The sequence below is a fragment of the Euprymna scolopes genome, chromosome 18 (assembly GCF_053919585.1).
Source record: "Euprymna scolopes isolate OS-2025 chromosome 18, ASM5391958v1, whole genome shotgun sequence".
NCBI lineage: Eukaryota > Metazoa > Mollusca > Cephalopoda > Sepiida > Sepiolidae > Euprymna > Euprymna scolopes.
Genome location: NC_136499.1, coordinates 87308874 through 87323669, shown reverse-complemented (window position 1 = coordinate 87323669; position 14796 = coordinate 87308874). Strand labels below are relative to the sequence as shown.

The following is a 14796-nucleotide window of genomic DNA, read 5'->3' as shown; positions in this document are numbered from 1 at the left end:
ATGAAGTTAGCAGTTGGTATTTATTTAATAATTGCATAGCGGTTCTTACTGAAGTAAAGTTTGGGGCTGTTAATACCATCCATTGAAAAATAACTGAGGAGAACATTGTAAGAATATTTTATAAGCAACTGCACTTTGGTCCAATGTAATTAGAATTATGTAGAATTACATTGTGTTCCAATGAATATGCCAATTGTGGCTACTGAACCACAATAGCTGATTAAATTTTGATCATATTTCTTTTAATATGTTGTATGACAGTCTTTCTTGGCATTTTATTCCTGCATTAGTTGGTTAATTTTTTCAGTAAAATATGTTCCATATGCAATAGAGCTGAATTAGTGCATCATAATGGACTGCAACAACACTATAATAATTGTTAAGGCTGTAATGTTAGATACAAAATAAAAGAAACAGTTTATTATTTATAAAAATATTTTCCTAATTACTTTTTTGTTTACTGTTGATTCCATGCTTCAATTTATTTATTTTTTTAATTCGCCTTTTGCCAATCTTTGTTGTTTCAGATGTTTTTAAATTTTAGTATTTTTTGTTTCCATTTCACCATAAACAAAATTTTTGTTCAAACTTGATTATTTTAAATTCTAAAAAATTCTTGAGAGACTTGTAACCTACCATCATTCATCCGAAGTGCTTAAAAGTATGTCTTACGTTGATGTTGATGACTCAAAACCATGTGGGAAGTTAATTTAATAAAAATGTTTAAATCAAGAGTTAAATATTTGTAAAATTTAAAGTATCAAAAGTTTTGCTTCACTCAAATATTTGTTATCGATCATTTCAAAATGTTTGCGATTCAACCAAATGCAAATAACTTACTTCCTTGTTGATTGTTAATCCAATGGAAACGCATGTGTATGGAAGCCTGAAAAGATATTTCAACCAAAATGTTAGCAAAGTGGAATAAAGTATTTAACAAGTAGAGATACTCATACAAAATTCGATTTTAGCTTAGGATAACATGCTTTTAGAAAATTACTGTTTTTCTTTGTTTTTTGTACAACAAAAGAACCCTAATTCTTGAATACTATAAAGTTTGTAGCAAAGATCGATATTAAAAGGCTAAAATTTGAATTCCAGAAGGTCAATATTTAAAGCATATTTATTACACAGGTGTCAATATTTAAAGCATATTTATTACACACGTGTTAATATTTAGTTGATGATTGATGACGGACTACTTTTCACATTTTTTTATAAAAGAGAATACTATTAAGTTTTCATTTTCATATTTTGTTTTGGTAAGATGCCATTTTGTCTACAATAATACAATAATCAGTTTCCAAGTTTAATTCAACAGTTTAAAAAGTCTGTTCCTAATAGCAGAGTGACACAAAATAGTAAAACCAAAAAAAAAGTCATTTTAGGTATGAAAAGTAAAAATAGAATCGTCCATTCAGTTACTAATTTTTCTAGGTAAATTATTTCTGGGAAGAGGTTTCATTTTTAATCAAATATTTTATTCAATTAAAATGGAAAATGTTGAGTGGAAACTGAAAAATGAGAAAAAGAAAAAGGCTGCCACTGTTTGCTATCAGATTTATAAAATTCTGGTGATATCATGTTATCAGTTCATTTTATAACAAGTATTTTTCTGAGACATACATCTGGTAACCTGACCCTATTCAAAAGAAAAGAAATCTGGAAAAAAATCTGTGAAGACGGTTAATAGAAGTGTCCTTAAAGTAAGGTTTAAAATCTGTTAGTTACATTTTTACTGAAAAAAAAAGTAAATAAATAATGATCCAATTACAAATTAGGAAATACATTAGTGTAAAAAAATGGCTGATACTACGATCTACGTAAATATAGATTCAGGTCCCTGCACTGAAAAATGACGTCATGTCTGTAGTCCTAGCAAGCAAGATCTGTTGAACAGTGAGACTATACATAATAAAAGTTTTTTTTTTGTTTTTTTTTACAGATTTTTAGCTATTACTAGCATGATTACATTTATAGCCATTTTTTTCTTTTTTCTTTTTTATCAATGTCAATCTTTTCTCAAATTTTATAAATTATTTTTATAAATGTAATAAAAAAACCCTCAAAAAACCTTTCATTCATGACTTTTGTGTTAAAACTAAAAAGAGCATGTTTTACTAATAAAATAGACGTCAATTTTTTTTCCTCATGAAAATATTGTTTTCAATTTAAGAACAAAGCATAATATTTTGTAAATATATAAGCTTTTGTATGTATATATGTAATAGCGTCAAAATACATACTTATAGCAAGTAAGCAACACAAATGTTTGTTTCTTTCTACTATAAGAATTTGTCAGGTTAACTGTTAGTCTGAAGAATTAATTTGATGTGATAAAAGTATATTTTATACAACTGCAAAGCTTCAGAGTATTGAGCAGTTATACATTATATAAATACATGTATATTACATACACGAGGGGTTTTACATTATATAAATACATGTATATTACATACACGAGCAGTTATACATTATATAAATACATTTATATTACATACACGAGCAGTTATACATTATATAAATAAATTTATATTACATACACGAGCAGTTATACATTATATAAATACATGTATATTACATACACGAGGGGTTTTACATTATATAAATACATGTATATTACATACACGAGCAGTAATACATTATATAAATACATGTATATTACATACACAAGGGGTTTTACATTATATAAATACATGTATATTACATACACGAGCAGTTATACATTATATAAATACATGTATATTAAATACACGAGGGGTCTTACATTATATAAATACATGTATATTACATACACGAGCAGTTATACATTATATAAATACATGTATATTACATACACGAGGGGTTATACATTATATAAATACATGTATATTACATACATGAGCAGTTATACATTATATAAATACATGTATATTACATACACGAGCAGTTATACATTATATAAATACATGTATATTACATACACGAGGGGTTATACATTATATAAATACATGTATATTACATATACAAACAGTTATACATTATATAAATACATGTATATTACATACACGAGCAGTTTTACATTATATAAATACATGTATATTACATACACGAGGGGTCTTACATTATATAAATACATGTATATTACATACAGGAGGGGTCTTACATTATATAAATACATTTATATTACATACACGAGGGGTTTTACATTATATAAATACATGTATATTACTTACACGAGCAGTTATACATTATATAAATACATGTATATTACATACACGAGGGGTTTTACATTATATAAATACATGTATATTACATACACAAGGGGTTATACATTATATAAATACATGTATATTACATACACGAACAGTAATACATTATATAAATACATGTATATTACATACACGAGGGGTTATACATTATATAAATACATGTATATTACATACACGAGCAGTTATACATTATATAAATACATGTATATTACATACACGAGGGGTTATATATTATATGAATACATGTATATTACATACACGAGCAGTTATACATTATATAAATACATGTATATTACATACACGAGGGGTTATATATTATATAAATACATGTATATTACATACACGAGCAGTTATACATTATATAAATACATGTATATTACATACACGAGGGGTTTTACATTATATAAATACATGTATATTACATACACGAGGGGTTATATATTATATAAATACATGTATATTACATACACGAGCAGTTATACATTATATAAATACATGTATATTAAATACACGAGGGGTTATACATTATATAAATACATGTATATTACATACACGAGGGGTTATATATTATATAAATACATGTATATTATATACACGAGCAGTTATACATTATATAAATACATGTATATTACATACACGAGGGGTTTTACATTATATAAATACATGTATATTACATACACGAGGGGTTTTACATTATATAAATACATGTATATTACATACACGAGCAGTTATACATTATATAAATACATGTATATTAAATACACAAGCAGTTATACATTATATAAATACATGTATATTACATACACGAGCAGTTATACATTAAATAAATACATGTATGTTACACACACGAGGGGTTTTAAAACATGGAATGAGATTTTAACCAAAATATAAGCTCAGTTTTCTTTTCAATAAAGCTTATTCACACCATTCAAAGCTCATTAAATTACATATTACTGAAATCAATATGCTTTTGTAGATATAATTTGTAAGAAATGATTAACATGGTCAATTTTTGGTGTTAAACTGCTCTCTATGCCTATATATAAGTTTCTCATTGGTTGATTTATAACACTTTGATAGGTATCGTCTGATGAATGCCAGTGTTTGAAATATCTCAGGATGTCAACCTGTCCACAAAGGTTAAAAGTTCACACTTACATCATACAAGTTATCTTATCGGTTTTTGAAGTCTAAATTCATTTGTTATTGGCAATGTAATAATATACTTTGCTACAATTTATTTAAAAACTTATTCTGACTCAGATGACTAATAATTTAAATATTCACCCAGGAGTGTAGGGGGCAAAATGTGGTCTGCCAACACCACTAGTGAGCCACAACAAATATGAAGATCACAACATATCTGTCAAACTATATCCACATTCACTTCAACAACGTCTTTTCACATAGCAAATACCCATCTAATCTCAAATACCAAGACAACATCACTTTACATGGGTCCTACACAATCACTTCAGCATTGACGCCAACTTCCCCTATGTAATGAAAACAAACTCCGACAACTACAACTTAAGTTTGATGAGTTAAGATATCAGAGTAGCAGTGGTTTATGTGGATCCCTCCTTCTGTTAACAGAGGTGGACATTGTCTGGTTACTGTATTTTCTAGCATTGGCTAATATTTAAACTATCAGCCATCTACCATGCCGAACATTGACTTCACTGTGAAGAAGATAGGCAATTACTAGAAAAAAAGAGCAAATGAAAAAGTGATGAGAGGATTATCCATGTGAAGACAGATGCATTTGTTCAAACTATATTGGTCTGTTGCAAAATCAGATGGGATGAGTGGACCACTGCTATTCAAAGCCGGATCAAATATTCATATATTTGGTGATCTTCATGCAGCAGACTGTGTTTACCACAAGTCATGTAACGTCAACTTCTGACAATGCGGAATATTGACAATTCATGTCAGCTGAATCCACCAAACAGCAAAAAAGTGGAAGGCCAAAGGATAGCAATCAGGAAAAGGCATTTGAACGTGTTTGTGTGTTCCTAAAGGAAAACGATGAAGAACAGCTAATAATATCAGACCTTGTCCCTGAAATGGAAGAATACTTACATGGTAGAAAAATCCACAGTGTACAGAAATCAATACCACAAAGAAAAGCTGCTATGTCAATATGGGAATTCTATATTTGTGACTGACGGTTGTAGTGGCATCAAAAACATTGTGACATTTAGGGAAAAAAACTGACATTCTTTGTGAATTCACTCGGGAGGATGGTGGGGAAGCACAGAAATGAGCAATTCTCCAAACCACATCAAAACTGATATCAAGACAATAGTTGAGTCAGTGGAGGATACATATCCAACAACTCCAGAACTGAAACTAGCAGCAGCATTAGATTTTATCCCAGCCAGTTTGCAGTTCTTGTTGGAGCATCTGTTTGTTGGGAAGGACATGTCCAGAAAAGTTGTAGGCATCGTTCGCAGTGCAAATGCACCACTTATATAGATCACGATTCTTGACTGAAAGTCTTTCAACCATGGGACTTTCTTCATCATATCCAGAGATACAAAGGCTTGAATTGAATGCGGCATGTTCACTTGCTCTGAATGTGTTAGGCAGTGACATGGAGATTCTTAGTCAGTTCCTGTTGTTTGAAGGAGACAACATGGATATTATAACATTGGATGGAAAGCGTACCTTCCATAGGATGGGAATGATTGCAGCTATCACACCAAGGAAGAAAGTCATGGTATACCACGACAAATGACATCAGACTTGAAACTTGTTGAAATGACGAAAATTGATATTAAAAGCATGTCAATTGTTGTTTAGAATTTCTGCCAGTTCTATGCACACCTTGATATCTGTGATTGCAAAGTGGACATTTTTGGGGAAATGTCTTTGCTTCCACAAGAGTACGCCCAGTTGGCAACGCATGATGCACCTGCTGCATAAGGATGGCAAATATCTGGGAAAATCTTGGGTACAATTTCTTCCAATGAACTCAGAAGATAAAACATGTATCCTCTCCACCCTAGATTACCTCTGCAGTTTATTGTCAAAATATGCTATCATAACTTTGGATCAACTGCTATTTTGGAAGGTGTCTGAAATCGTGAATACTGTTACAGATGATAGTCCACTTAGGAGTGATACTGTTGCTTGTGTCACACATGTGATAGTAAAAAGCAAAGGGGGTATGAATAAAAATTTACGAAAAGCGAACGTTTATCGCAGGCAGACAAATTTTCTCCATAGGGGTATCGTCAAGGTCCCAGTAAGATTCACATTTCCTTTTTATTACAAAAAAGGTTGAAACAAGAAATGGCAATTGGTTCCTATGTGAAAGGCAGGATGCAAAATAAACACAAGAATCGAACACGACAAAATGCGAGAAAGAACGAAGCAAACACTTCCAAATAATATAAAATAAATTTATTAAAGATAGGGAAAGAAAGATTTAATGAGAAAAAAAAATATATATTCAAAATTTATGGGGTTTGGGAATATTTCTAAACACGTAAACCGAGTGAAAATCCTGCAAAAGAAAGAAAAGGGAGAAAAGGGATTAACGGCGTAACTAGACTCCACGCGACAACAAGGAAAGATTTAATCTTCAGTTCTACAGAAAGACAAACAAAATTTACACTCACAATTCTTTTTTTTCTTTGTTTTATCGTTTTTCTTTTCATAACTTATGAGCGACACATTTAGTCCGAGAGGGTTCTCTTGTGGGGAAAGAAAGTTCCAAATAATAAATTCACAGTTTTTCAATACTTTTTTTTCCATCCCCTTTTTCATATCATATCTGTCAGCATTCGTTTTCGGTTTTCCAAATAGCTTTTCCATGGTGTTAATTAAGATATTTCCTACTTCGGGAAAACAGGTAGCTAAGCATTCCAATACGCCCTTTGGTCGGGATATTTTTTTCTTCGGCATTTCCATATTTGAAAATGCGTCATAACGCTTAAGGGTGCCAAAGAAGAATGAGACTGGACTCTAGTCGGAATGGGTGGGGGAAGGGGTTTCGTCTCCTGCTTTTTCTTTCTTTGTTTCGCATCTCGGTCTAAAAATAGAATTGACAAAATCATTTTTTTTCTTTTTCCGTGGCTGATGAAATATTTCTAGCTGGTTGAATCTTTGGTTTTCGAGATCGGATCATAGTGTAATAACTGTTCTGCTGTTATACTTCACCTTTTCTGTCCTCGGTCAGTGGAAGAGAATTCCTTCAGACTGACTATAATACCAGGTTTAAAAAGGATAAGGAATTAGTGGATTCTCGCTCAGTTCAAACATACAATTAGATGTTTATCCTATCGCTAGCAGAACATCCCCCCGCTAATTTTTGAAATAGGAACACCCGTGTTTCTATTTCATGAAAATTTAAATAGCTTAGGTATAAAACCTTTACCTTCGCAATTACATCTGAAGGGATGTGTTCAAACATCAGCATCTCCCGTCTATTCCAATGACCATGCCGGCCGAAATCAAAATTCCGTTTCGTGACGGCTGTCGTTAAAGCTTTCGACTTTTGTAAAGTCTTTTGTTGCTTGGGTTGGGGGATTGTTTATTTCAACATCATCGTTGATGCGTAAAGTCCTGTGAACGTCATTCACTTCTCCAACCCTCCTTCCAACACAGGAAAGTTTTGCCTCACTGGCTTTCTTCATAAACTTCTTTCTCACATATAGTCTTCTACTATCATTATCAGCATAAATGGTGGCATTATCAGCAATAGTGGTACTAACAATGTCATTAGTCACAAAGTTATAATCTTGTATGTTTCCCGTGCTACCTAAATGGATTTCTTTCCATTCACCATTACCGTCATAACTGCCTTCATTAAACTTATTATTGCATCTGTTGTCGTCATTATGGGCTAACTTATTTTTAACGATCTCAGAGCAGTAAACTCTAGCGATAGTAGTATCAGCAGCCACGTCAATTCTCTGCGTATTCCTTTTGCCATTTGGCGCAACTCCTCGTGTCTTATCACATAGGGATCTCTCATTGATATGACCCTCAGCCATATCACTCCAACGAAAATACTCTGACTTTCTTTCAGAATTAATAATACTATTCATGCCCGCAGCATAAACATTTCTAAAACTTCGAGTGTTATTCTCGATAACTTCAGGACGACCAGCCTTGTGAGTGCCTGCAATGTTAACTTTTTCAAAGCTTCGAGTGCTATCCTCGACAACTTCAGGAGAATCAGCCCTGTGAATACCTGCAGTGCAAACTTTTTCAAAGTTTTGAGTACTACTCTCTTTAATGACGCTTATATTACTCTCAGTTGTAACTGCTAGACTATCACCGCTACTTTCACCTGACGGGATCTCACCACCTGTCAGCTCTAACAGATTGCGCTTCTCATCTAATGCTTTGAAGGGCCCATTTCTGATCAACTCATCTTGGGTTGCAATTAGTAGTGGGACGATTAATCAGAATTGGAATCGTTAATCGTAAGAATTGTGTATTTTGGCGAGGAATCGGAATCACATCGTTAAAAACTACCTTAGATTTACGATTCTTTCATTACGATTAGTGTTGGGACGATTCCTAATTTTTATACGATTCCGATTCCAGGAAAATATTGATTAACGATTCCGATACCAAGTACGATTCCGATTCCGATTCCTAGGGAATTATTGTTTTGAAATATACCAGGTAGTTTTATACTTATGGTCGGTAGTTCCCAAATATGTTCCCTAACTTTGGAAGAGATATTTTATGTCTACACCGTCGTGTTTTGGTTTAAATAAAATTATTATATAGTAAACTAAACGGAAAAATTAGCAAAATTTATTTTAGAGAAAATTTATTTTAATTAATTGGAATACAGAAAGAAAAAAAACTCAAAGAAAATAGAATTAATCCTTCAAAGCAAAAACAAATAAAATAGAATTTATATAACAGAACAAAAACAAGAAAATTAGAGAATAAATTAACACGATTCATTATTTTGGTCCTAATAATTTACAGATTTAATGAATTAAATAAAAAATATATAGCGGAAAAGAAAGAAAATATATACTAATTAAATATAAAAAAAGATAAATATTTAATTTAATAATTTATAAATGAACGTGTGTAATGAAAAAAACAATGTGACATGGCGCCGTAGATACAAAATAACCCTTCCAAAGTTAACGACCATATTTGAGAAATACCATTAATCGAAAGTTTTTGTGTTTTATACCAAAAGGTAGGTATAGCGAAAAGTTACAAGTAAAGGAATTTCAAAAACGATTTTTTGTTTGGCTATTGATAGTTGTATTTGTGATGGCAGTTCTTCAGACCTCCATAATTCACAAAGAGTAGTTAACACCTATTGTTTTTTCTTTTTCATTACTTTTACATGTTGTTTCTAACGTGAAGAATAAGTTTAGCCAAACTAATTTTGAAATAGGGTATATCAAAGGAACACATATAAAAATTATACCACTATAAAAAACAAATGAAATACTAGATAAAATTGAGCAAAAATAGTTACCAAAATTACAGAAAAAGATAAAACAAAACAAAAAATGGTGAAGTTTGTTGAGTGAAATGAATTATCGAAAGAATATTAATTGAACTAATAGAAATGTTAAATAAAAAAAATGTCACATTTCAATATTTTTTTAATAATTAAATTCTCAGGGTTGTCGAAATTAAAAATTAAGTGATTTTTTTTAATTAGACTTATTTCGAAGCTTGTTACCTTGAAAAATACATTTTAAACCCTGTTTTTTTTTTTTTATAAATAAATTGAACAAAAAAACGCAATTAAAAAATTTACTTGATAATTGAAACTTTAAAAACATTAAACATTGAAAAATTACTTATCTCACAAATTAACGTCCAATAAAGTAGATCCAGTCTTCATACAGGAATTCGGTTATAATAAATATATCTTTCCCAAACTTAAAAATTAAATCTTTTTTTTTTTTTTTGAGAGAGAGAGTGCTTTAAAATCGCCCGGGAATGCCGCCTAAAATTTTAAAGAAGTAAATTTTAGGAGTTTAGTGCCTTTCAAAGACGGTTATCATAATTTATTATCATCCTTTAATTTCCTTTTTTCCTCCCCCACACCTTTCCATGTGGTTCAGTAGTTAACCAGTGCTCCTCCTGTTGCTGTCAGTCAGCTATCTTTACCTAAGTTTTAATTTCTAGTTAAAAGAATTTTTCATGAATAGAATCAGCATTTTTAAAAATTATTTTTTTAGTTGTATATATTGTATTTACTCTTTGAAGTTAAGGAAGGTTAAAAAAATTGGTGACATAGGCAAAAAAAAAAAAAAAGACACTGCGATTTCGACCCTAACTAATAAAACTGCTCTGAGTGACTAGTTGGTAATTTTTTTGTTCCTTTTCTTTTTTATTTTGCTCCTCCAATCCATTTGGATGCTTCTGCTTCATGGTTAAATGTTTTAACATGTTGGTTGTGGTCATGTTAGATGGTTTTGTTCCTCGCGATATGTTAATTTGACAAACTTTGCAAATGGCTTTCACTCATGATCTTCATCAACTTCAAAAAGTTTCCATGCAAGACTTTTTTTTGGACTTTGAGGCCATATTAGAAAATTCAGTTTATCTGTAAACAAATAAATTACTATTAAATTTTGTTTTAAAGCTAGTCACTTATTTGGATAATTAATTGAAAATAATCCGCTAAAAAAGACAAAAAGAAAAAAATATAAAGGGATGGAGCGGTAAATTGTACCAACCAGTAGTTAACAAAAAAAAAAAAAACTTATAGAATTTAATTTTTGGGTTATGGTTAACTTTCGTAACCCGTTGTTTACAAAGCCATTTGCCGGAAGTGACTTTTTATCTACGGATGGTCAAAACCGTATAGAATGAACCTTTTTTTTATATAAGTTTTATTCAAACAGGCTTTATTGGACTTTTTTTTGTATTTATTAACTGTTTTATTCTTTTTATCAAACAAAAATAGAATTTTTATATTGACATATTATGGACTGTTTTTCAAACATCGAAATTTTAAAATTAGTTTTATTTAAAAAAAAAAAAGAAAGACGGTGTTTTTTTTTTAAATTAAATTCTAAACTTTATTTGAATTTTTCAACAAACTTTTACAGAGATAAAAAATAGACTTTATAGATATTAACGAAAAGTCTTTGTTTATTTTAACTCTTTAACAAATTTTTACAGACATAAAAAATAGACTTTATAGATATTTTATAATTTATTTTAAATATATTTAATGAAAAGTCTTTGTTTATTTTAACTCTTTAACAAATTTTTGCCTTCATATAAAAAAATAGACTTTATAGATCTTTTCTAACATAAAATTTAAAAAATTTTTAAAGAAAAAGTTTTTTTTTTTCATTGTTCATGTAGTTAACTCATTACATCATAAAAAAATCGTGTCCAATACATTATATTCCCAAAATAATTGCTTTTGATTCGCCGCCGCCAAAGGAATTCTTGTAGATGACTATTAAAATTTGCATCAGGTCCATGAGGGGGACTAGCGTTGCTAGTCCCCCTCATGGACCTGAATTTATTTTTGCAAAGACTCCACACCGTCTTTCTTTCTTTTTTTTTTTTTTAAATAAAACTAATTTTTAAATTTCGATGTTCAAAAAACAGTCCATAATATGTCAATATAAAAATTCTATTTTTGTTTGATAAAAAGAATAAAACAGTTAATAAATACAAAAAAAAAGTCCATTAAGTTCAAATACAGCCTGTTTGAATAAAACTTATATAAAAAAAAAGTTAATTCTATACGGTTTTGATCATCCGTAGATAAAACGTCACTTCCGGCAAATGGCTTTGTAAACAACGGGTTACGAAAGTTAACCATAACCAATTTTTGAAACCAATGTATAAAAGTTTACACAATGAAATGAAAATATGCATTTCTTTTGAATTTTTTTTTTTTTTTTTTTGGTTGACTGTGTTCAATTCACAAATGGTTGATGCGGTTCAATATTGCTGAACTATAAGTCCTTAGTAAAATTCTATTTATAAATACTTTTTAAAATGAAATTATTTAATTAATCGTAAATATTATTTAGACATAAAAATTAATTGATTACAACACCTTTTAAAAAATATATATTAATTTCTTTTTCGTTCGGCAAAAAACTGCGTCAAACACTTTTTTTTTAATTTTCAATTTAAAATTCTAGAAAAAAAGATTATATTATTCTGCTTTTAATATAATCAAATTCAGGGTTTTATCTTTCTGGAGAAAAAAATAAAAAAAATAATGGATTTTATTTCAATGAAATTAAAAAAAAAACAACTTGACTGAATTGAATTAATTACCCTTAAATTAACGAAGGGGTTATTTAATAACTTTAGGTTTGGAAGAGATAGGTATGGGGTCGATTTTTTTGAAACTTCAAAAGAAACCGACTACTGTCAAAATTTTGCGAAATAATACAACGTGATCAATTTCATTTTAGAGATATTTCTTTCAAAAGTCTTCTTTTAAAAAAAGAAAAAAAAGTATATTGTTCTATTAAACCTTTTACTGTTTAAATAATTTGACTTTGATCGTTTTAAGAAAATATAAGTTGAAAAAGCATTTTCATTCACTATTAGAAGATTTGTCAGTAAAAAAAAACAGTCGCCAAAAAGATAAGCGTTTTTTTTTTTTTTTTTTTTTACTCGCAATGTAGAGCCCTGCATACTTCTTTTCAAGTTAACTCTTTTGTAGTTTTGATCACAATAGATCTGAATGAATGAACCTTGTAAGGGAAGGGCACTAAGCATTGCCCTGTTAATAATGAATTTCTTTGGTTTCTTTTTATAACATGCTACATTTCTCTCTTGCCGTTAGAAATATCAGGACATTTTTTTTAACATCAGGATAAAAGAATCGTAATGAAGGAATCGGAAAATTAAGGTATTTTTTAACGATGCGATTCCGATTCCGATACCTCCCAAAATACACGATTCTTACGATTAACGATTCCGATTCCGATTAATCGTCCCACCACTAATTACGATTCTCTTATATTTTTAAGTTGAACTGTTTGTTTGAAGTGAGATTAATGCTGTCAAAAATTTATGATAAAAACGTCATAGAACTTTTCATAACATATTAATATGATATACAAGAATTTTATTAACTATTTTAAAAGTAATCTTTATTTATCTTAATGAGTTTTCTTATTCCATCACATACATAGCCACTGTCTGTCTGTTTCGAAACTTCGAGGCCCATGATTAGTTATCTGTTTGCACTGTGCAAAACTTTAGTGGCCGTGACGTAACATTGTTTTCATTTGTGAGTGAAGTTTATTCACCGATGCCTGGTATCACAGTCGTGATGTGAGCAAAGTTAAATGTTTCCAAACAAAAAATAAAAAAGTTGTCAGAAACAACATTAAGGCAGAGGCGATTTCGAAAGTTCAATAAATGATTTTTATTTACAATAGAAATAAACAATTACCAAAAATTTACTTTTTTATATAGAAATAAAGTAAATTAAGACATTAAATAAGAATAAATATTAAAGGACGATAAGTATATAATTATATCATAAAAAAATATAGAAATAAACCAAATTATTTAGATTTAAAAAATAACATTATTATTGTTAAAAATATTTTTAAAAAGTCAAATAAATAAATAGGAATAATTTGAGATGATTGAATATAAAAAGCTAAAATTTTAATCAAAGATTTAGTTCTTTTTAAATTTCATTTAGAAATAAGAATATGCTAGAAAGTTAGCGATTGAGGCTGCAAAAAAAGAAATGTTAAATTTTAAAGAGTTATCGAAGATAAAGAAAAAATAAAAGAAAAAAATTGATATCAAAAGATAAAGAAAACATATTATTCCCCTTGAAATTTGATGTTATTGTATTTTTATTGAATTAATCATGACTTATTTTTTCTTTATATTTTTTAATATATAAAATAACTCCTAATATTAATTGTTATTAATTTCATGGTGCATGTTTAATTCATGGTTAAAATATTTGTTTTGACTTTTATCTTCAATGAAAGAAATTTTACGAAAAAAATCAAATCGTTTTCAAAATTCCCTTAATTGTATTTCCACTTTTTCGCTGTACCAAATTTTTTCGCTACACAAAAACTTTTGATTATATAATGGTATATTTCAAAACAACAATTCCACCGTAAAAGGAATCGTACTTGGTATCAGAATCATTAATCAACATTTTCCTGGAATCAGAAAAAATTTAGGAATCGTCCCAACACTAGTTGCGATATTTATATTGGGTGCACTGTTGCAACACGTGATACATGACTTTTCACATAAAGCTTCCACTGCTGCCATGAATACTTTCTCAATTTCTAGCAGAGTAGTTTCATCTCCAGATTCACCCACGGTCGATGCCTGTGGCATGGAACTGCTAATGACGGTTTCACTGACACTATGCGCGCTTGTTGCTACCTCGAGTGGGAACATTTCCTCCACCTTGGTATTCTTGCATGACTGAGGCAGGTTGAGCATCTCATTCTCCTCACATTTCTCACTCACATCCGCAGTCGACAAGCATGCTGCGAAATCTTTAGATTGTCCGCCCCTTTGGCTACAGTCTACTACTACACAACACGGAGCATCTGCCTCCGTT

At 29.9% G+C, this 14796-nt stretch overlaps 1 protein-coding gene across 4 annotated transcripts in view; it reads right to left on the bottom strand.

The window, feature by feature from the left end:
• Positions 1 to 14796, bottom strand: part of LOC145297682 (inositol monophosphatase 1-like) — a 53718-nt gene that overhangs the window by 26483 nt on the left and 12439 nt on the right. For all 4 annotated transcript variants that reach the window (XR_013870306.1, XR_013870308.1, XR_013870307.1 and 1 more), the window contains exon 5: positions 841 to 886. Coding sequence is in view for 1 of the 4 variants with exons in the window: in XM_080143876.1 (XP_080000002.1) it covers positions 841 to 886 (46 nt within the window). In the remaining 3 variants the exon portion in view is untranslated. The remainder of the gene's footprint in view (positions 1 to 840; positions 887 to 14796) is intronic.